This window comes from Tupaia chinensis, unplaced genomic scaffold (assembly GCF_000334495.1).
Source record: "Tupaia chinensis unplaced genomic scaffold, TupChi_1.0 Scaffold143574_1, whole genome shotgun sequence".
Classification (NCBI taxonomy): domain Eukaryota; kingdom Metazoa; phylum Chordata; class Mammalia; order Scandentia; family Tupaiidae; genus Tupaia; species Tupaia belangeri.
Window position 1 is genome coordinate 3,117,148 of NW_006203419.1, and position 22,403 is coordinate 3,139,550.

Consider the following 22,403-nt stretch of genomic DNA (forward strand, 5'->3'; position numbering starts at 1 on the left):
TCACGTTGTGACTGTTAATAGTCGTTCAGGCGGAGAATCGAAATTAGTCAGTTTAACTAGCAAAACGCCAGCACCACACATGGAGGTTAGGAGTGCCATTTTAGGGGATCGTTTTAACCAATTTATCCTTTTTTCCTTCCCAGTTTTATTTGCGGGGGTGGGGGAAGCTCGGACATTTAACACATGTGGTTGATATATACCACACACCTGGGATGGTGTTGTCCAAAATAAAAGCCACACAGCCTCCGACAAACATAGCAGTTGTGAGAAGGACGTTCAACACCTGGTCGATTCCTGTTATCCCTGGAAACAGAAGAGAGGTGTAAGAGGCTGTGGCCATTGCCAAGATGGGCCTGCCCTTGACTCAGAAAGGAGCGAGGAGCGGGCCTGGCACCCATCCCTAGACCGTTACAGGGAGTAAATGTGTGGCTTGCCCAGTCGCACACGGGAAGACACATTTCTGCCAGAATGCTTTAAACTGTTATAATTGCTCTCTTTTTCTTCTTTCTTTTTTTTTAAAGAATTACTTTATTCAACTTTATTTATTTATTTATTTTAATTTGACCAGAGAGGGACAGAATCAGTGAGTGAGAGAGAGAAAGTGAGAAAGTAAGTTGCCAGGTCCAGGACTCGAACCGTCATTGGTCATGTAGGAGTCCAGCACCCCTCCCTTTTTCTTTTTCTTAATGGCTATGGGATACAGGAGCTCACCAGAGACAGGAGAGGGGGGTAGAGAGAGAGAGAGAAAGTAAGAAATCACTCCCCAGAGAGGATGGCCATGCCCTAATCCCTTCTCTTCCATTCTTCTCTTGGGATTGAGGTTCGCATGCATACATGCCCAGCACGGTTATCAAGCCACAGGGTCCAGGACTTGAACCATGCAGTCAGCCATGTGGGATCTAACTGCTGTAACCACCACGCCACCAGCTGGTCCTATAAATATTGGGCTGTCAGAAAAGTCATGACATACTTCTTTTGTTTTTCTATGCAAAAATACATCATGACTTCTGACAACCCAATAATTTCAACAATGGCCCAAAGATACCTACATCATAAGGAAAATTCCTAACAGTAACAAATAAAGAATCTAGTGGATTGTTCATCCCATAATGAACTATGAAACCACTGGGGGTTATTATCTGCAGATTAAAAAAAAAAAGAATTCAAAGTAAAATATGGCTGTTGTAAGATTGGAAAACTTATGATGTGGGTAATAAAACAACAAAAGTACTTGCGGGAGCTGCAATCCAACAAGGGTATCAGTGTCCCGGTTTATAATTAGTGCTTTGCTGTTTCTAATCAGGAGCAATTGGATTTATAAAGATGTTTTCCCATGAATTTGATAAATTAAAATGTAAAAGGCACAAAGAATCTCATGATTAGGAAGTTCATACACTTCTGTATTGAAAATAGAATGCTCCCAGCAGAAAGCAGCAAGTGTCAGTAAGGATGTGGGAGGTGGGAACCTCAGTACAGAGTGGCCACCGTGGAAAACAGTTAGACAGTTCCTCACAAAGTTAGGCGAGGAATTACAACATGCCCCAGCCACTCCACTTCTGGGTCTTTGCTCATAAAAACTGAAAACAGGTGATCAAATACAACCCGTGCTCATTAGTTGAGGACTCTGTACTTGTGAATCCACCCGTACACTAGAATCTAGTTGTGAAATCCACACCCAACACTGGCCATGCTCACATCCCTCACGGGTATGTACAGAGTAGGGGAAAATCTGATTGCCTGACACATGCCTCCGCCGAGGTCAGAGAGGCGACCCTCGCCTCTTGTCCTAGTTCCCACACTGTACACAAACATCCTTTACACCAGCGGTCCCCAAACTTTTTGGCACTGGGGACCAGTTTCATGGAAGGTAATTATCCCATGGACTGGAGCGGAGGATGGTTTCAGGATGAAGTGCACTACATTTATTGTTTACTTTATCATCAGTATTATATTATAACAATAAGGACCAGTACTGGTCCATGGCCTGGGGGTTGGGGATCTTTGCTTTATACAGTCTACTCAGCACAGGTGTGTCACATTTTGTGCTTTTAATTGACAATTCCACTTTAAAATATATATTTCCTTTAATGTATTTGTCATTATTATTGTATTTAATTTGACCAGAGTGAAACAGAGAGAGAGAGAGAGAGAAAGTGAAAAAGCAAGCCACCAGGTGTGGGACTCGAACCGTGGTCAGTCATGTGGGAGTCCAGCCTTTAATCACCATGCCACCTGCTGGCCCTGGCCACTCCACTATTTAAAATGACTACACGGCGTTGTGCTTAAGTACTGTCTGTGTCCCTAAGCGCAGGAAGGCTGTGGAAGATGCTAAATGAGACATGTTCAGGCGAGAGTTACAGTATGATCGGCTGACTTTACCCCAGGAACCGTGGTTTGGTATTTTCTGACTATGGCATATTTACTTATTCATTCATTCATTCATTCATTCATTCATTCATTTATGGGGAGGTTTTTTGCTATAGGGCACGTGCACTTGCCAGAAAGACACAGAGAGACAGAGAGATAGAAAGCGAGAAATCACCCTCCAGGGGGGATGGCTGTGCCGCAATCCCTTCTACTCTATTCTCCTCTCGGGATCTTGGGCACAACATGCACACACTGGCGTGAGTTTAAGCCACCAGGTCCAGGACTCGAGCCGCGGTTGGCTACATGGGAGTTCAGAGACATAGCCATTAAGCTAACTGCTGGTCCCTGACTATGGCATCTTTACAGAACATAACTGCCATGTACTTGTACACCAATATTCACAATAGCCAAAAGGTAGAGATGACTCAACTGCCTGTCAATGAGTGGGTAAACAAAATACGGGATGCACACATGGTGGTACATACTGAGTCATAAAACTAAATGTCTCAGATTACATGCTACAACATGGAAGGAGCTCTAAAACATCATGCTAAGCAAGAGAAGCCAGACACGAAGGGTCGCTATTGTATGATCCCATCTCTGGGAAATGTCTAGAACATAAGAATCTTAGGAACAGAAAGCAAACTGGAGATTGTCAAGGGCTGGGGAAAGAGACAGAGCATGGCTCCTGACTGCTTAATGAGCATGCAGTTTTGCCTTGAGGTGATGAAAATGTTTTGGAAACGGATAGAAGTGGTAGCTGGATAACACTGTGAATGTCACCGAACTATTTACCTAAAAATGGATCATCTGAGGGCCCAGCAGATGGCATGGTGGCTGGGGCACACTGGCCTCCACATGATCAACCATGCTTTGAGTCAGCTTGAAACTCATGCTAGGCATGCATGCATGCTCAAAATCCCAAGAGGGGGAGAGGCAGATGGTGTAATGGTTACATTGCTGGACTTCCATATAGTCGACTGTGGTTCAAGTCCTGGATCTGGCAGCTTAAAACTCACACCAACTGCATGTGTGTGTGTGTGTGTGTGTGTGTGTGTGTGTGTGCATGTCCAAAATCCCAAGAGAAGAATGGAGGAGAAGGGACTATGGCAAGGCCAGCCCCCCTGGGGGGTGATTTCTTACTTTCTGTCTCTCTGTCTCTCCAACGAACACACGCACCTCCCAGGAAGGATGGAGGATAAGGGCCGTCCTCTCCCGAAGAGAGGGATTTCTCACTTTCCTTCTCAGTGTCTATGTCTCTCGGTAAGCACAGGTACTCTATGGCAAAAACCTTTTTAAAAGGTTAATTTTATGTAAATTTTGCCGGCAAAAAAGGGTCCTCAATTCTGGGTTTGCTGTTAATATCAGTAGCGAAAGCTGTTTTATAAATGGTCCCTCTTGGGACCAGCAGTTAGTGTAATGGTTATGTCACTGGACTCCCATGTAGTCGAACGCAGTTCGCGTCCTGGACCCGGTGGCTTAAAACTCACGCTGGGCGCGTGTGCGTGCGTGCCCAAAATCCCTAGAGGAGAATGGAGGAGAAGAGATTGTAGTGTGACCATCTCCCCGGGGCTGGGGGGTGATTTCTCACTTTCTTTCTCTCTCGCTCTCTATCTGGCAAGTACACACGCCCTACAGCAAAAACCTCCCCCCCCCCAAAAAAAAGAAGAAGAAAAGAAATTACATATCTTAATACAACATTAGTTGGAGAAGTCAAAAGATTTTCCAGAGGCATACTCTCTAAAGAGAGAGTTTGGTTTGGGACCAGCAGTTAGTGTAATGGTTATGTCGCTGGACTCCCATGTAGTCGACTGCGGTTCGCGTCCTGGACCCGGTGGCTTAAAAACTCACGCCGGGCGCGTGTGCGTGCCCAAGATCCCGAGAGGAGAATGGAGGAGAAGGGATTGTGGCGTGGCCATCCCCCCTGGGAGGTGATTTCTCGCTTTCTGTCTCTCTGTCTGGAGAGCACACACACCCTATAGCAAAAAAATAAAATAAAATAATCTCTAAAAAAAAAAAAAAAAGGAAAAGAGAAAGAGTTTGGTTTAAAATTAAAAAAAAGAGAGAGAGCGATCTTAACATCCTCATCACTGATACGCAATGTCGGCTTATGTTAAACTGCTGGGAAGTGCACTAGGTTGAAAAGAGATGCAGATGTCAAAGTTCCAAAGTCCTCGCTGCCTGGTGAAGGGCTGGGTGTGAAATGGTCCCAACTCCCCCAAGGTTCTAGGCCCATTTCCGTACCTGTAACAAGAGGATTCTGTCTAAGGTAACTTGGAAGGACGAGCCCAAAGAAGATTGAAAATCCAAGCACAAAGAGGTTCCGGGACGAGTTTAAATCGATGAACTGCAGGTTCGAGAGGCCAACAGCCGTGATCATTCCTGGAGAGAAAAACGGCAGACCGTTATGTTATCACCAGCAGCATGGACGACAGGTTCCTTGCAGCAGTTCCATTCAAGGCAGAACCCCTGGTGCCAGTTCTCTGCCCATCAGAAACAAACTGGGAGACCGGCTCAGTGCAGGAAGCGGGGAGGTGAGGGTCTCTGCATGTACCAGCCTGCTTTCTGAGTCTAAGCACTATTTGGGTGTACAGAGGGGCACTGATGTGACACTGCACTTTCTTTAGGTCAAGTAGAAAACTGGCATGAATTCCCCCTCTACGCAAATACTTGATAGAGAAAACCACTGAAATACCAGCACATGTCTCCGATTACTCCAACTGACAGGTGCAAAGATGGAATCCTGAGTCCTCATGTAAAAATGGTCTGTTTAAATGGCCCATTCAGTGGGAATTTAACTTTTAGCTAAATCAGTTAGAAACATTAATCAAACAAACTAGACTTAATCTTACGTTTTGCAGCATAATTATTCTTTTTGCTGATTCTTTAATAGAAGTTCAACTCAGAAAATGAAGTGGGTTTTTATTTTTGAAAACATATCCTTCCGTATTTTATTTATTTTTTTTTAATTTATTTTTAGGGGCTTTTGCCTTAAGGTATGTGTGCTCCCCAGAGAGAGAGAGAGACAGTGAGAAGGAAAGCGAGAAATCATCCCTGGGGGATGGCATTGCTGCAATCCCTTCTCCTCCGTTCTCCTCACAGGATCTTAGGCACACACACACAAAGCACCTGGCATGACTTTCAAATCACTGGGTCTGGGACTCAACCACAGTTGGCCATGTGGGAGTCCAGCCACGCAAACATTATGCCATCTGCTGGTCCCTCCTTCTGTACTCTAAAATAAAAATTTAGAGGCTGGCAAGTGGCATGGTGGTTAAGGTGCTGGACTCCCACATGGCTGAGCACAGGTAGTGTCCCAAACCTAGCAGCTTGCTTTCTCCCTTTCCCACTCTCTGTGTGTCTCTCTCTGGTCAAATTAAAAAAAAAAAAATAATAACAATGATAAATAGAATTAAATAAGCTATTCTTTTTGATAAATGGATACATAAACATTTATTGCTGCCTTTAATCTTACTGAAGGGTGTGGCGAGCACTGCGTACAGAAGCCATCTTGAGCTATCCACTATCTTGGAAACCATTAGGCTTCACTTCCTCACTGAGCAAATCATTTCTCAGAAATCATGTGACCAAATGTTCTCCCCGGAAGTGGTTGGGTTTCTTGGCAACGGGAGAGATCCACCCACATCAATGATTGGTTCATGCTGTTCTATCTCATTTGCATTTCGGGCAACCAATTGGTTCCCACCAGCTGTATATAACTCGCCATTTCTCCTCAATAAATGGAAGTAGATGGAAGAAGATGACTTGATCAGCACCTCGTATTGTGTATGCGTGTGTTTGTCCCATCTCTCACTCCCTCCCCCAAGGAACCTGTTTGACTGTCCCGCGGGTCGGGGCAGAAGGGAGTCTGCAAAAAGCCTGTGATCCTGTTAAATATTAGTGAACATAAAGAAAGGAACCTGAAGGCCAGCAGGTGGCATGTTGGTTAAGGTAAATGGATTCCCACATGGCCAACTGCAGTTCAAGTCCTGGACTCAGTGACTTGAAAATCACACAAGGCATGTGTGCATGCATGCCCAAGATCCCAAGGGAAATATGGAGAAGACTGTGGCATGGCCATCCTCCCTGGGTGTGTGTGTGTGTGTGTGTGTGTGTGTGTGAGTGATTTCTCACTTTCCCTCTCTGTATCTGTTCTCTGGTGAGCACATAAACCCTATGGCAAAAACTTTAATTTAAAAAAAAAAATAAAAAAAGAAAGAAAGAAAAGAAAGGATCCTGTGAGATAAGAGGCTAGCGAAGCAGTGGAATTTTACCGAAGAGCGTGCAGAAGAGGGCTCCGAGCACAGGGTCTGGAAGGGAGGCGAAGAGGGCGCTGAACTTCCCGATCATGCCCAGGGCAAGCATGAGGGCCGCGCCATACTGGATCACCCGGCGGCTGCCAACCTGTGGACACACAGAGGTGGAGACTCACCTGCTGTCCTCTAGCCAGGCCTCCTGGGGCCCAGGGCGAACATGACAGATCCTCGGACGAAACCTAGATTCTTCTGTCAAAGTTTGTGAACAGGGATTGCTCTCAATACACAATTACCATAGATGACTGAAAAGCTCCCAGAGGAGAGACTGCCATGGCCTTCCCTCACTCCTCTCTCCTCCTCTCTTGCCTGGACTGTGGGTGGCTCCGGGATCGGCCTTTGCTTCTCCATGCTCTGGCTGACGCCACTCTGGGTTCAAGTCCTAAACAGAGTTTGCTCCTGCTTCTCCTCTGGGTTCTAGCACTACCCTTCATCAAGGCAACCTATCTGGGAGCACTCAACCTCAACTCCATCTTCCCTGCAGCCCTCAAACACTTCTGGAAGCTTCTCTCCTCATGTCTTGCCTGAGAAACCGTGTAGAGGCAAAGCATGGAGTTCCCAAGCCCCATGCAGGCTGGTCTGCCCTCCACCTGACTGCATGTCTGGACAGTTGTTAGCCTCTTGCGGCCTCAGGCTCCTCATCTCTCTGATGAATAAACCTTCTGGTTTTGCTTTGAGGATTAAATGAGACTTACATAAAATAGTTAATAGTCCCTGGAGAGCTCTGAGCCTCACAGCCTCCTCCCACCTGGGCTTGCTGCCTCTGGCTCTTTCTCCACCCACCTGTCCTCTACACTGCCCTGGCGTGACCTTCCTAACACACTGATGTGGGGAGGTCAGGCAGTTCCTGCTTAAACCCTCTGGTGCTCCGAAATAAAACCTACTTCTCAGATTCTTCCCAGTGAAGCCACTCTTGCTGGCCCTTGCTCTGGTGCCCCTGCATGTCTTGCTAGGAGCTTACTGCCTGTTGCTTAAACGTGCCAGCTATGTCCAGGCCTGTCAGTGGTTCCCCACAGTCCCTCCTGGCTAAATCTCAGACACATCTTTTAAAACACTGCCCAAATGTGGGACCAGCAGTTGACGTAATGGCTATGTCACTAGACTCCCATGTAGTCGACCGCAGTTCGAGTCCTGGACCCAGTGGCTTAAACTCATGCCAGGGGTTTGTGCGTGCGTGCATGCCCAAGATCCTGAGAGGAGAATGGAGAAGGGATTGTGGCGTGACCATCCCCCCCGGGGGGGTGATTTCCTACCTTCTGTCTCTCTCTGTCTTTCTGGTGAGCACACGTGCCCCATAGCAAAAACCTCTCCCCCAAAAAACAAAAAACAAAGAAACGAAAAAAAAACCCACTGCCCAAATGTTACTTTCTCTGGAAATCCTTTCTTGATTCCAAGACTTGGTTTACTTTGGGCTTCTGCAGCACTATGTATGAAATCTCCCTCATGGTCTCATCTGCTAAACCTGACCTCGGCCTTCTAGATCTTCCGTGTAGCCTACAGCCACCCAGATATTAGGAGACAGAACCGGCATCTGGTTCAACAATCCTGCACTGTTGGCTCCTACTCTGTGCTGCCTCTTCCTGCAAAAATCCCTGAGGCCGTGAGCTGGGAAAAGGTGGTTCCAGAAACGCTTCAAGTATACAGGGCTCTATGCATAATTTACAGTGAGGGAGGAGATGATGGTTACTTGACTTGAAATTAATTAAAATGAAGTGAAGTTTAAAACACAGTTCCAGGTTTGCACTGGCCACATTTCAAGCGCTTAATGTGGCCGGTGGTGACAGGGGAACAGTGTGCGCGTGGGACACTTCAACACTACCACACTCCTGTTGAGCGTTGCTAGTTCACAGCTTCGAACAGCATGCCAAGGGCCTGAGGGCCACGCAGTTAAACACCACAGCCTAACCTATTACCATACGCATGCAGAGAGGGCTCTTCAGCTGATACTGTGTCCAGCTGCCACTGTCCCAACCCAGTCACTCCGCACACACAAAGAACAGTGGAAAAGACCAAGCAAAAATGACCTGGCATAGCTGCTACTGCACGATAAGGAAGCCTCCTGTTTACAGATGGCTCATTTTTTATCAAACAATTTTGAGGACCTACTATGTGACCTGCACTTGTTATATAAGATAAGGTGGACATAATGATGAATAAGTCATAAGCTTGTGATCACGTCATTATACCAATGCACTGTCCTGGTGTTGGAAGCCCAGCAACAGGGAAGAGAAAATGTATAGTTAGGGAGGGTTGCTGGAAATGGTGTCTTGAGGGATGAGTAGGAGTTCACTGGAGAAAGAGCATCCAGACCAAGGGACCCACCTGTGTGAAGACTCCTCGCAGGGTCGGCAGCCCTGCCAGGTGGGAGAGGGAGGGGCCAGGTTGGCCCCAGGATGCCCAAGATATTAAATCTTCCATCAAAATCATGCATGGAAGTCTGATCTACCTTTGATCCTATCAAAAAAGGGCAGCAACTAAGCCATTCTTGTGCTCAACAAATAATAGTCGAGTGTCTAGTATATGCTTCATCCTACACTCCAGAGAGACAGCTTTAAACCCCTGCCCCTCCATCCCAGGACTTACACAGGATCTTAGTGTCTCTTCTCACGCTGCCCATTCCCTGGACATTCCCTGGACCCTCTGTGTGTCCCCTTTTTGAGCTCCTTCCTGGACTCTGCCTCTAAGACCATTGAAAAGTCTTCAATAGTATAGAATGCAGCCAAGGAAAATAACCTGGATACCACCAAAGAGATATTACATGGAGGGAGGCAGTATTCTGTCCTTCTAATAAACCAGGGGCTACAACCTACAGCTTACTGTGGACATGCTACACACTGGGACTCTTTGCTAGGTGCTTTACATCACATGGTTAATTCCAACACCTTGCAAGCCACCTTTATAGACAAGGGCATGGAGACTAGAAGGGGCAATGTGACTTGCCCTTGGTTATGTTGCGAGAAGGTGAAGGAGCCAGGGCCAGAAAAAAGCAGCCACCTCCCCACCCTGCCATGCCTTCCTCCTTGCAGGACTGCATACACTCAGCAGAGAAGTCCCACACTTGTCTGGAATCCAACCCCAACTCTTGATGAAACTGGTTAGAAATTTCACATACAGAAAATGCAATCACTGGGTAAAGAACAGCAAATATTAGGGGTACCATATATGGAGACAGATTCCATAGAAGAATACAAGTCATGCTCTTTTTACATGCCCTGACAATTGGGTACAATGGCTTTGATCAGAACTGTCAAATAGAACTTTCTACGATAATGGAAATGTTCTTTTATCTGTCCTGTCCACTGCCAGATGTGAGTAAGCCACATGTCAGTACTGAGCTGGTGCCACTGGGGAAATGAAGTGGTCCTATAGGGCACAAGTGCTCACCAGAGAGAGACAGCTGGAGAAGAGGAGGGAAAGTGAGAGCTCACTCCCCAGGGGGGATGGCCACTCCAAGTCCCCTTTCCTCTTGAGATTCTGGGCACACATGTACACATGTTCAACGTGTTATTCAAGCTGCCAGCTCCTGGACCTGCCTGCCCAGTTGGCCACGTGAGATCCAGTCACCTTAACCAGCATGCCATCAGCTGCCCCCTGTACTTTTCAAGTTAACATATCAAAACTTACACAGCCACGTATGGCTACTCAGCACCGTATCAGATGGCCTAGATCCTAAGTGCTGAGTTCTACTCAGGAGAGTGACTGGTCCCGAGTCTTTCAGATGGACCAGGGCAGCATATGGCCAATAACTCGTGCCCTCCTTCTCCTAACCAGGGGTTTTCCCATCAGCCACATAGCTCAGCCCACAGAGAAATTCTGCTGTAGTCCACTCCCCCACTCCCAGACAGCTGTTGCACTCTTTCTGTGGAATCAAGTCTTGTGATTCCAGGTGATGCAAATCTGCATTCCAAGGCTAACACTGGGCCCTTGACTTGATGGGCCTTTACTTTGAAGAATTGGTTCCCCTGGCTAGGTCCAAAGGAACCTAGCAGGAAGATCAATGAACATATAAACAAGTTCACAGGGTGTCTTTTCAGATAAGCTGGCACTATCAACATTTTAATAAAGACAATTATTCCCCCTAACCTCCCCCCACACCCCGCAACTAGTGGGAACTTTATGGAGCTTACTCCCTTTGATGACCTTGGTTAAGTACTTGACAGATGTATTTTTTAAAGGAAAGTTGGCTTATCCACAACCACTTACGATGACCTTACTTGGAACCTGTTTTATGCCTACATGCTCATGGCAGTGCACGGGTTAAAGGCCAGCAGGCTTGTGCCCTGTTCTGCACCTTGGAATTGGCCTTCGTTCTCCAGCCTTGGCAACTGCTTCTCACCAGGCATGACCTGCAAGAAGTGCCTGGCAGGAGTCCTTTCCTTCCTCACACGCCATGTGCCAGGGGTACAGGTAGCAGGTGGGGTCTCCGCACACCTGAAGCTGAGCTCTGGCTGGCCCTACCACCTTAGGGAAAAAACAACCAACAAGCCAAGCCGGGCATGCATGTGCATGCATGGACCGCTCCCTCTTACCCGGATTTGTAATCAAGACTAATCAAACTGGGTTCTTTTTATCTGGTTAAAAAATCTTACACGGAGGTGGAGGGAGAATTTTTCTGAAATTCCACCCCTTCTCTAATTTTACTGAGGTCAAACAGTTCTAGAAGGCTTCTGGATGCACCCCTACATTGACTCCTGCGAGCCATCAAGGACGGTGAACCAGTACTGAGTTTCCAGTTGCACAACTGTGTTACTCGGCACCCGGGCAGATGGCACTCTTTGGCCCAAGGCAAGTGGAATATAAGTTTATTTGCTGGTAGCCAAGTTGAAGGGCTTGGGAGTCAGCTCCTTCTTCAGACTTTCGATTTTGGGGTGAGGTGGTACCATTTGATGTGACTGTGTGAGGTGGGGAGGAGAGGCAAGTGGGCCAGACTCTGCACCCAGGCTCTGCTTCAACCTGAGCAACTCACTGACTTGCTTTATCACTGGACTTCACCTCACGTGCTACCCGAAAGGGGACTCTGCTGTGGAGGGTGGAAACTGTGCTAATTCTTTAGTGTAAGGTAGTTTTTTTCTGTAGCAAATGGCACCATCTCTCATCTCAAACTAGTGACACTTCCCAACTGGTGTCCCGTTCTGGCTCCTCCCCCATTACAGTCATCAAAGTGATTCTTAAAAAGCATCAGACCCAGCTGCTCCCTGAAGCACCCCCTTCCACTCAGGGTCTGGCAGCCTACAGGCATATGGGACTGGCTCTCACTCTCTGCCCTCCCTTACCCTGCTCCCTCCTCTCTCTGCCCCTGTGACCCTGCATGGGCTACATCCCTGCCTGGAATGCTCTTCCCCAGGTCATCTAGAGGCTCCTTCCCTCTGTCACCTACACAATGGGGCAGGCCTGACCTGACCACCCTACCTTACACGTAATCACCCTCTGCCCACTTTCCCGCAGTACTCAGCACTGGCTGACCTACTGCAGGACTGACTTATGCTTACTATCGACTGATTGTCTCCCCTAGCTAGAATGCAAACTCCACTGTTTTCTTCACTGTCATATCACCAGCTCCAACAACAGTAACAGCCTGGCACAGGGTTGGAACTTAATGAAGATGTAAGGCAAGGGAAGAGCATCCCAAAACTCATCAAGAAAAAAAGGATTTGGGGAAAGGGAGTGGTGACTTCAGAATCTGAGGACCTTCCTTCTGGAACTTGCAGTGGTCAGACCAATGCAATGAATGACTGCTTAGAGGCCCAACCATTTAATCAGGAAAAAAAGTGTGTACCTTTGTAATTCCCAAAACGCCAATGTTGGGGCTGGATGAAGTAGAGCCATTTCCAGTGCCAAATACGCCATCGAGAACACAGGAGAGGCCCTCCACGAAGATCCCTCTAAAAGTAAAGGAACGGGAAAAAGAGCAACATTCATTCAATTGGGAAACGCTCTGAAATGGGCTGTTGGCAACCCAGAAGTGCAGTCCACAGACCCGCAGCTTCCACGACCCCTGAGAAGGGAAGTTAGAAATGCAGAATCTCAGGCCCTATCCCCGGCCCTGCTGAAGCAGAACCTACATCTTCGTAGGATCCTCCATTTTTCCTGCAGTTTAGAGAAGCACCTCTCTAAATCACACATCAGACACAGGTGTTTTAAAATCATTCCAAATGAAAAGAAAGGATTTTAGCCAGAAAATAAAACCATCTGTTGAGATCAAGGCAAACATAAGCTATTTGTTGAAATAAAACATGTTAAATTGATCCTTTATGACTAAAATCTAGTTTCATTGGGAAAGGTTTTGTAATTTTCTAAACATTATAAAGAATTGGTATATAAATAAACTCAATCACATGTAACAGCTCCATTAGAGAATAATGTAAAAACTAGGACTGCATCCACCACCCCATCCCCCCCAAATAACCAATGTGAAACATGCCAAGAACAAGCTCATCGATCTTGAAATGCACAAGCCTTAAGGGAGAGGCAGCAGCCTGCTGGGAAGGTGGCAGTGATGGGGCTACGTTCTTTTGTCTGCGGCCTCCTTAGGGTTCAACTTTCAGAAGCTAAAAACCAAGTGTTTGAGAGTGTAAACTCCACAGCTCAGAATCCTCTAGATCCTGCAGATGTCCTTAATTCCTGCCTTTCCTATCCCTGTTTCTATTCATTGTAACTGTTACTAGATTCCCAGAGCCTACACTTAAGCACAACTGGAAGGCACCTATCTGAGACCCAAGGCAGTCACAGATACAACAGAGAAGTGTCCTCACCTGTCTAACTGTGGCAGCCAAGACTGAACAGGGGAATGCAGGAAAAATCACCTGGAAATGGTGAAAAATCTATTTTGCTCCAGAGAATCTAACATTTACATGGCAGGAAAAAAACAGTTAGGAAAATAGGACCACAGAGTATCAAAGCAGACCCATAGATCAAGATGACACAAAGCCAAGGAAAGAACAGGGCAACGGCTGGCACTTGTTTAGTTTAAAACCCACAGTGGTCGCATAAAGGTGCCTTCTTTGGTAGTCACTGTGAGTGAGGAAGGGCTGGAACTCTGTTTGGTGTTACAAGTGACAAAAATGAGAGCAGAAGAGGGCAGTGGTTTGTGCAGACAAACTGCCCGTGAACAGTCCTGCTGCTGGGCTGCCTTCACACTGAGACTCTAGGCCTCTCCTCCAAGGTCATCTAAGCCGAAGCACACAGCACCCAGGCACTGGGCCCAGTGAAGAACTCTCTCGAACGTACCTGTTGATGGCATGGATGGGAGGTGGTGGGGCACAGGACAGCCTGGCACAGGCATAGTAGTCACCGATGGACTCGATGATGCTGGCAACCACTGCGCTGAGCATGCCAATGACGCCGGCCGCGGACACCGTGGGCAGGCCCCACTGAACTGTGGGAGGAAAACAACCGTGACAGCTTCACTTTCCCAGAGGGGCAGGCAAAATTATCAGGACCTCCTGCCATTTAGAGCCTCAGAGGACTGTAAGATCCACTCGCCTTTTGAAGGTCATGAAAATGGTTCATTTAATTTTTATTTTTAAAATCTGCCAGAGAGTGCATACACTTACCAGAAAGAGAGAGAGAACAGGAGAGAGAGGGAAAGTGAGAAAGCACCACCTCCCATGGGAGACGGTCAAAACATAATCCCTTCTCGTCTCCTCCCTCCTTTCAGGATTTTGGGCACACATGCTTAGTGCCAAGTCTGAGACTTGAACCGCATAGTCAGCCATGTGAGACCCAGCCACCTTGATCGCCATGCCACTGGCTGGCCCAAAACTGTTTATTTTTAAATTGTAATGATCAGTGCACCAGATGCCCAGGAGCAGTTACTGAGTAAGACGAAGACAGCCATAACGCTCCATGTCTATATTTGAAAGAAAAAACTGGGGACCAGACAGTGGTATGGCAGTAAGGCCACGCTGCAGTGCTCAACCCACAGGAAGGTCACAGGTCTGCACCCTGGGGCTTCCTCTCGCACCCTGGATGCACGAGTGATCTGAGACGTCTGAGGCTGGCCCATTAAATATTTCACTTAAGAAAATAAAGACAAGGCCTGCTGTAGTTTGAATATCTGGATATATTTCATCCTTCATTAGATATTTTTCCATAAAGATACAACTGCCCTTTGACCAACATAGGTGTGACCTGAACAGGTCCACTTATAATATGAATTTTCATCCAATAAATATATTAGAAAATACAGTACGGTATCATAAAAGTATTTCCTTTCTTATGATTTTCTTCGTAACATTTCTTTTTGTCTAGTTCGCATTATTGTAAGAATACAGTGTGTAATACCTATAATACACAAAACATACATGAATCAACTGCTCATGTTATTGGAAAAGCTTCCTGTCGTCAACAGACTATTAGTAGCTAAGTACCTAAGTTTTAGGGAAGTCAAAAGTTACACTTGGATTTTCAATGAGTAGGAGTCAGTGTCCCTAACCCCAGTGCTGTTCAAGGGTCAGCTGTGTCTCTCTTTGGACACTGAGAGCCATAGATCTTATTTGAGAAAAACAGCATGAGCCTCTTTCACTGTTAGAATAAAGACTCCTTTGATAAATTAGCTAGCTCTTCTTCCCTTGAACCCTAGTTCGAATACACCCACTAAGTATAAAGCACCGTGGAAAGAGAAAGATGGATAAAACGTGATCTCTTGTGCAGGAGCCCACATTGTAGCTCAAGGAACGGGATACTCTGAAGGATGTGGGAACAAATGAGGGCAAGCCGTGCTGGTTCACGATATAAGGAAGGAAGTCTGGAGCGGGCGGTGCCAGTCCCTGTCCAGGGAGAGACCAGAGGGAGAGGAGGAAGTGCAGGTTCCCCTGAAGGATGAGGAGGGCCTGAAGCACAGGGACCGGCTGGTACTCAGCACAAGGGGTCATGCAGCACAGGGGAAGGCATGTCTAGGAAGGGCTGGACCACCACCTAGGGCACTTGGCCTTTGTGTCATCGGTAAGGGAGCATGCACAGGGGTGGCAGAGAAGGCTGACAGTAAGATGTGTAGGGTACGCCTCAGCGTGTTTGTACACAGGGCTGCTCCCACCTGGGGGCAGCAGACACAGAGGCAGCCTTAGTGAGAGGCGTGGGGGCCACAGGTCCACCCCAGGGGTTCAGCACGTTCTCTGCTGCCCAGCAACAGGCTTGGTCAACACCTCATCTCCGAGTTGGTATTCTATAGATTTTTCTTTTAGAGGCCTTCTTCGCCAAGCAACATTTTGCTTTTCCTATGATTACCTTGTTATTACTGTTGCATTGTGGTTTCATTTTAGAGTTCTGACTTTGAAGGGGAGCGCTTATTTTAATCCTTTTCCTTCAGATATATTCATTTTAAAAGCCTTGCTGGCTTCCAGCCTTCTGTCTCAAACCTGTGATTTTATCCCTCCTTTCAACTAGAACCTTTAATTTATTCTGTTATTTTACAACAGGGTTTCTTGGCCTTGGCACTGTTGACACTTTGGAACAGACATCTTTATATTAACAGTCAATCCAGGTAATTCTTAGCACACTGAAGGCTGGGAACCGCCACTCTAAGCATTTGAAAACCTGTCTCTGGATTAAGCCAAATTGACAAAGAATACTCAAGACTACATCTCTGGGCTTTTTATCTAGTGGTGTTTTGGTAAGACACCAGCTCTCAGTAGTCAAGGGCTGGAACAAGGAGCCTGCCACACTCCTCGCTGCCATTACGTCAAGTGCCCTGTGCACTGAGTTAGGCCTCCTCGGGCATGGGGGCCCTGAGTCCCCCAGGGGAAACCCCTCTGGTCAAAGCAAATCAAACAAACAGAAAAAAAAAAACAAACAGCTGCTTCTCCTCAATAGCCCACCCATGTCCCTAACGGTGCTCACTTTGGAAGCCACCTGTACAGACACAGAGGACCATGCTACGGCTGCTCTGGGGACACCCCCTGACCTGCTGCCCCATACATGCTCTGTCTGCCTCACCACATGATTTTACTCTCCTGTAATCTCAGATTATAGGTATGTTTAGGCACCATGTACATTCTCTTCCGGAAAAAGGATAGGTATAGGTATGCATAAATACACACTTGGTCAATGTGATCTGAAGAGAATGTTATTTTAGAAAGACTTTACTTTTTTTTTAATGCTTTAATAAATGGATCAAGAACAAAAAGAATGACTGCCAACATCCCCATTTGACATGCTTAGAGCAGTCTTCTGAGGTCCAATCTCAATATTTTGGCTTTCTTGCCTCTTCTCCTTGTCATTACGAAATAAAATATAAGACGGATAAATGGGGGGATAAATTGAATCCGCCTGAGTAAGCACAGGCTTTGATTCTAATAAAAACCCCCAATTCTGGGAAGCCTTCGCTATAGAAACAAAGAGGCCTGGAACAACCGCTGGTTCTATAAAAGCCACTTTGGGGGTTGAGACCTAGAAGTTTTCCATGCAAATCCAGGTGACACCTCAGCTGGGGGCTGTTATTTCCCCATAGTTACCCAACCCTCAAATTATAACTTAAGGCTGCTTCCGGCCATTTGTGAATTATCTGTTTACCTCTACGGCTGTGACCAAATTAAACCGATTAGGGCCACCCATTAAAAGATTATACAAATTCCATCATGCTTCAGCAGTTTGCTCGCTAATCTCCAGGCCCCTCCTCCTCAAGCCTTTCCATGGGGCGGCTCTGGCACCAAGGAGCTCCGGGCTTGCCTTCCTGAGCTGCGGCCCTCTCAGCTCCTGGCCATGGGAACACAAATCTGGCAAGAGACCCCTGCTTCAGGATTTCATCCTGGCCAAGTCAAAGAGCCAATTAGTTCATCTGAGAAGAGAGCTGTTTAGCCTGTGTGCTAACAATGGCCGTCTGGGGACAGGGCCTCCCTTTTCTACTGTCTTATCCTCACTGACCAGCACGTCAAGACATTTGTGTACACAGGGGACCTTTCATGCTGCAGAGCCTTCTGCTAACTTCCGGCCCCTCTGAGCTGGGGTTCTTGACTCCACTGGTCGACAGAATACTTACACGGATAAGGAACTTTAAACCATGGGGCTACCAGAAGCACACCCTGCCTGGCGTCCGTGCGTGCATAGAAGCCGTACTTTGTGCTGTCGGGAGGGAAGACGTCTGTCACTGTGAAGATGAAGCAGAGCAGCCAGGACACGAGGATGGCCAGGATTATCTGAAGTGGTCAAGGGAAAAGCTGTCAGGCCAACCGAGCTAGTGGTCGTTGGCAAAGCATGCACCTTCCTACTGGCTGAACACCAGAGCCCATGTCCTGCGTTGTCAGTACTGAGAGAGTGAGCAGTTTCTCACAGGTAATTTTATAGGTTCATCCTTCTGAGGCCTGGTCAATAAAATACTGGGTTGTTGGAAAAGTCATGATCATTTTCACATAGAAAAACAGAAAAAATACATCATGACTATCCCAATGACCCAATGAAAATGAGCACTGTGCCTGCAGAAATCACGTGAAGTCACGCTGCACTCGGTCCCAAGAACAATGTCCACCCTCCCACTCCAGCAGCGCTCAAAGGATGTGCTCTTGGAGGCCGGACCGTGAAGCAGCGGTAAAATGTGATGCTCTGTGAGGCAGACTGACACGGGAAGGTTGACGGTTTAGATCCAGAGACCTCCCTGAGTACACTGGGCACGTGAGTACCCACGACTGAGGGTGTCTCTTTTACTCACTGAATACATAACTTGGGGGAAAAAAGGTGGGAGGAGAGGAGAAATGTGCTCCAAATTCAGAATTAGAACCCTTCACTGCTTCCGAACTCTAAGTCCATGATGACGCAAGTAGCCATTTACTAATGTACCCACATGTCACCACACAGACACAGGAGAATCTGCCCAACAGTCTTTCACATAAACATTTTACACACGAACCAAACGCAACAGGGTCAGGAAAAACGGAAGTCACTACTCACAGGGAACATTTTGAAAAGCTGTAACTTGTATGCAGTCCACCCTTTCTTGGACTTGTAAATTGGGAGAGGAAATTTAACATTCCTGGCATATTGAGAAAATAGCAATACTAGAAAAATTGTCCTGCGGAGAGAAAGAAAATAAACTAGATTAAAGGCTGTTATGTCTGTGTTTTACAATAACATTCAAAGCTTCAATGGCAAAATGAACTATGTGTGCAAATTGACTTACCTAGAAAGATGCTCAATCCTCTCCCTACTATTCGGAAATACTGTTTAGGGAAGGTATAACTCACTTACCTCGCATTTCTTGAGACTGAAATAAAATTGCAATGCAAATGCTTTGGCTCAATTTTCCAAAATAGAATAAGAAAACCAGAAGAACAAGCACACGATAGGAAAAGCTCATACTACCTAAGGGGAACAGCTGCCAATACAGTATAATTACAACTATAAATGAACTAAAAAACCAGGAAGCTACTTTGTGCGCATGCACCTATGCACTAACAGGTAAGGACGAGATCCGAAACGCTCATAGGGTTGATGCTATGGGTTGAATGTGTCTCTCCAAAGTTCACGTGTTCAGGTATGGTTTCTGCTGTGACAGGATTAAGAGGGTGAAAACTTAATCTGACTGTGCTGTTGAAAAGGCTATTAGGACCAGGTCGTTAGGGTGGGGTCCCCATGGCTGACTCCTGGTGGGTTTACAGGAGAGGAAATGAGACAAGCACAGAGCATCTTCTAGGCGTGATGCTCTGAGCTGCCTCAGGACGCTGCGTGGTCCTCACCCACAAAAACACCCACACCAGTGCAGCCCCTTGACCCTGAATCTCCAAAACCACTGGCTAAATAACCCTCTATTTTTATTTATTTATTTTATATAAATTACCCAGTCTCAAGTATTCAGTTTTTTTTTTTTTTTTTTTTTTAAGGTTTTTTCCACAGGGGTGTTCACGTGCAAAAGTGAGAGGAGAGAGACAGAGACGGTGAGAGGAAAAGTGAGAAATCACCCCTCAGGAGGGACAACCACACTGTAATCCCTTCTCCTCCATTCACCCCTCGGGATTTGGGGCATGCATGCACACACACACACAGTGTGACTGTCAAACCACCAGGTCTGGACTGCAAATCACGGTCGGCCATATAAGAATCCAGCTCCTTATCCACCATGCCACCTGCTGGCCCACAGATACTCAGCTATTAAGCAACAGATTGGGCCAAAACAGTTGGCTTCATGTCGTGATATGATTTGTGGGCCTTTTTCCTACTTTTATATATTTTCTGCTTTATTTACAATGAGCATACTTAATTATTTTTGAAAAGCAAAATGTGGGCCAGCCAGGTGGTATGATGGTTAAAATGGCTGGATCTCACATGGTCAACTGCGTGGTTTGAGTCCCAGATCTGGCAACTTGAAAAAAACACCAGACGTGAGTGCCAAAATCCCAAGAAGAGAATGGAAGAGAAGGGACTGTGACATGGTCATATCCCTGAGGGATGCTTTTCTCAGTTTCTCTCTTTTTCCTTCCCTCTCTCTCACTTTCTCTCTCCAGCGAGCACACACACTCCGTGGCAAATTTTTAAAACGCGAAAAGTAAAATTTCAAAATTTAAGTAAACTGTATACAGCAGCATTCAGTATTACTAATATTCCTGAGAGGATTTTGTATGTCAGACGCTAAGGTCTTCCTAGGCACCAGCTCAGCCTTATGGGGTGGCTTCGATGACCACCCCTTTTTAGAGACAAAGTCAGCAATCCAAGATCACTCAGCTCTAGTCTGTGTGTGGTGGTGGGGCCAGAGACCCATTTCTATGCTTCACTACTCCCACACTGGCCACAATGGCGGCGCCAGAGGTCCTTGTCCCTAGAGCGTCACATTCCTGATGAGCTGCCGAGGACCACAGGAGCCAGCGAAGGTAGGGACCTCCCTACAGCTGGACCTTGGCACCCGCTCAAGTCTGGTGCTCCACGTGGCTGGCAGGTATGAGACCACGTCCCATCCCCCCCTGGGTGGATGGACTCATCTCTGAAAAAATAAGAGTCGCCAACAAGGTCTCTAATCACCCGAGATGTATCTGACCTGCAATGCACATTTGTTCTATCACTTACAACCTGAGAGAGAGCTGGAAGGCAGAGAGGGTTCTTAGTCAAAGCCAAGCTTAGTTATCCCTAGGCGAGGTTCCAGCTGTTGAGACGGAATTATCAGCCCCATTGATGGTCAAGGGGGCTTGGGGCCTGGCTGAAGGCAAAGACCTGTGCTGCTCCACCTGCCTGTCTGGGTGTTTTGGGGACCTGGAGAGCCACGGGGGCCTCTACCCGTACCCCTCAAGGTTGAAACCACACACGATGCTTCAGTTACTCGAATTCCTCCGGGATGGTGAAGTTTAACAAAAAACAACATCACAATGAAGGATACCAAAATTGCGTATTTTAAACTTAGACCCACAAAACTTATATGTCTGAGAAAAAAAAAAGCTACTTATTTGTTTCAAACAATATGAAATCCCAAAAGTGACAGATCTGTTATTATTGTTACTGTTTAGGAAACACTCATCTGCAATGTGGTGCTCTTCAAAGCAGTTGAAAAGCAGGCAGGGACACCCGGACCCCAGGTCTAACTCTGGCCACTCAAATTAGGTGAGCAGATTAGGCAGATGAAGACCACTACGCTGTCCTCCCATTCTAAAACGTTACCTGCTTCTAGTTTGTTTGATCTGCTTATTCATTTCTTAAAGTCTCACTATCGCAATCCTCTTGCTTCAGTCTCCCAGCTGAGATTGCAGGCATGCCACTACGCCTGGCTTTTCTTTAGACAAGATCTTATCCACTGTGTTACCCAGGTCAGCCTCAAGTTTTTAATGTCCCTGCCGTGGCCTTCTGAGCCTCTGGGATTATAGGCACAAGCCACCATGTCAATCCAGCCTTTAGATCAGACTAGGAATGGAAGCTGGGCCTCCCGCATGGTTCCAACCTTCTGCGTGGTGCACAGTGTATTAGCAGCATGTGCCACCACAGCTGGGCCCTACTACTAACTTATTTTTATCTTCAAACACACTGGTGGGGCAGGCGGGACCAGCACCCACATGACAGACAGGCCCAGAGGAGATGTGCCTACGTAGACACGGTTGTACTCAACAGAAAAGAGATGATGGCTCCAATCCCAGACCCTCAGGCTGTGGTTCTACCTATTACACCCAGTGCTTTCCACCTCTTGTTCACACTTTGCATCTCTGTTGACCTTTCTTTCACTTTCCCTGGACATTCACTTGGGTGCTGGGCACCAGGGTCAAAGGAAGACAGACTGATTACTGTCACCTTATCCTTGGGATACAGAGATCACTATCTAACCCCACCTGGGATTACAGCTGACACACTGCTTCCTGACAGTTTCTAGCACCTATTAGTGCCAAGAACATTCTTCTTCTACCTCAACAGATGCAGGACCGTCTCAGAGCCCCAGTAGTAGCTTAGAATCCCACTTTATGGCTGGACCACATCTTCTCTAATAATTCCCATGTTCTTACACAGAAAGCGACATAAACAACTTTACAATCCCACCTGGAGAGGCCAAGAATGACCACTTAATACTCACTGCAACAAGGGCTCTTATTTCACTTTTAAATCCCTACCAATTACATCAATTTCAAAATATTGCATCACCACTTACTTTGAACATTCATTCTCTATGCATGAGGATACATATTTCAGCATGGTTTGCAACAACAGCAAATATTTAAAACAACAGGCAAGAGTATCAGTTGGAGAATGGCTGAATAAATTACAGACCATGCACACTATTTAACATTGTGCAGCTCTACCAAGAACAGGATCAATCTAAATATACTG

General features: G+C 46.7%; 1 protein-coding gene across 3 annotated transcripts in view; it reads right to left on the reverse strand.

Annotated features, from left to right (window-relative positions):
- Positions 1-22,403, reverse strand: part of SLC23A2 (solute carrier family 23 member 2) — a 136,689-nt gene that overhangs the window by 4,802 nt on the left and 109,484 nt on the right. For all 3 annotated transcript variants that reach the window (XM_027766473.1, XM_027766475.1, XM_027766474.1), the window contains exons 9-15: positions 18,561-18,681; positions 17,656-17,812; positions 13,908-14,055; positions 12,457-12,562; positions 6,642-6,771; positions 4,612-4,749; positions 208-303 (exon numbers count right to left, since the gene is read on the reverse strand). In XM_027766473.1, the coding sequence (XP_027622274.1) occupies positions 208-303; positions 4,612-4,749; positions 6,642-6,771; positions 12,457-12,562; positions 13,908-14,055; positions 17,656-17,812; positions 18,561-18,681 (896 nt within the window). The remainder of the gene's footprint in view (positions 1-207; positions 304-4,611; positions 4,750-6,641; positions 6,772-12,456; positions 12,563-13,907; positions 14,056-17,655; positions 17,813-18,560; positions 18,682-22,403) is intronic.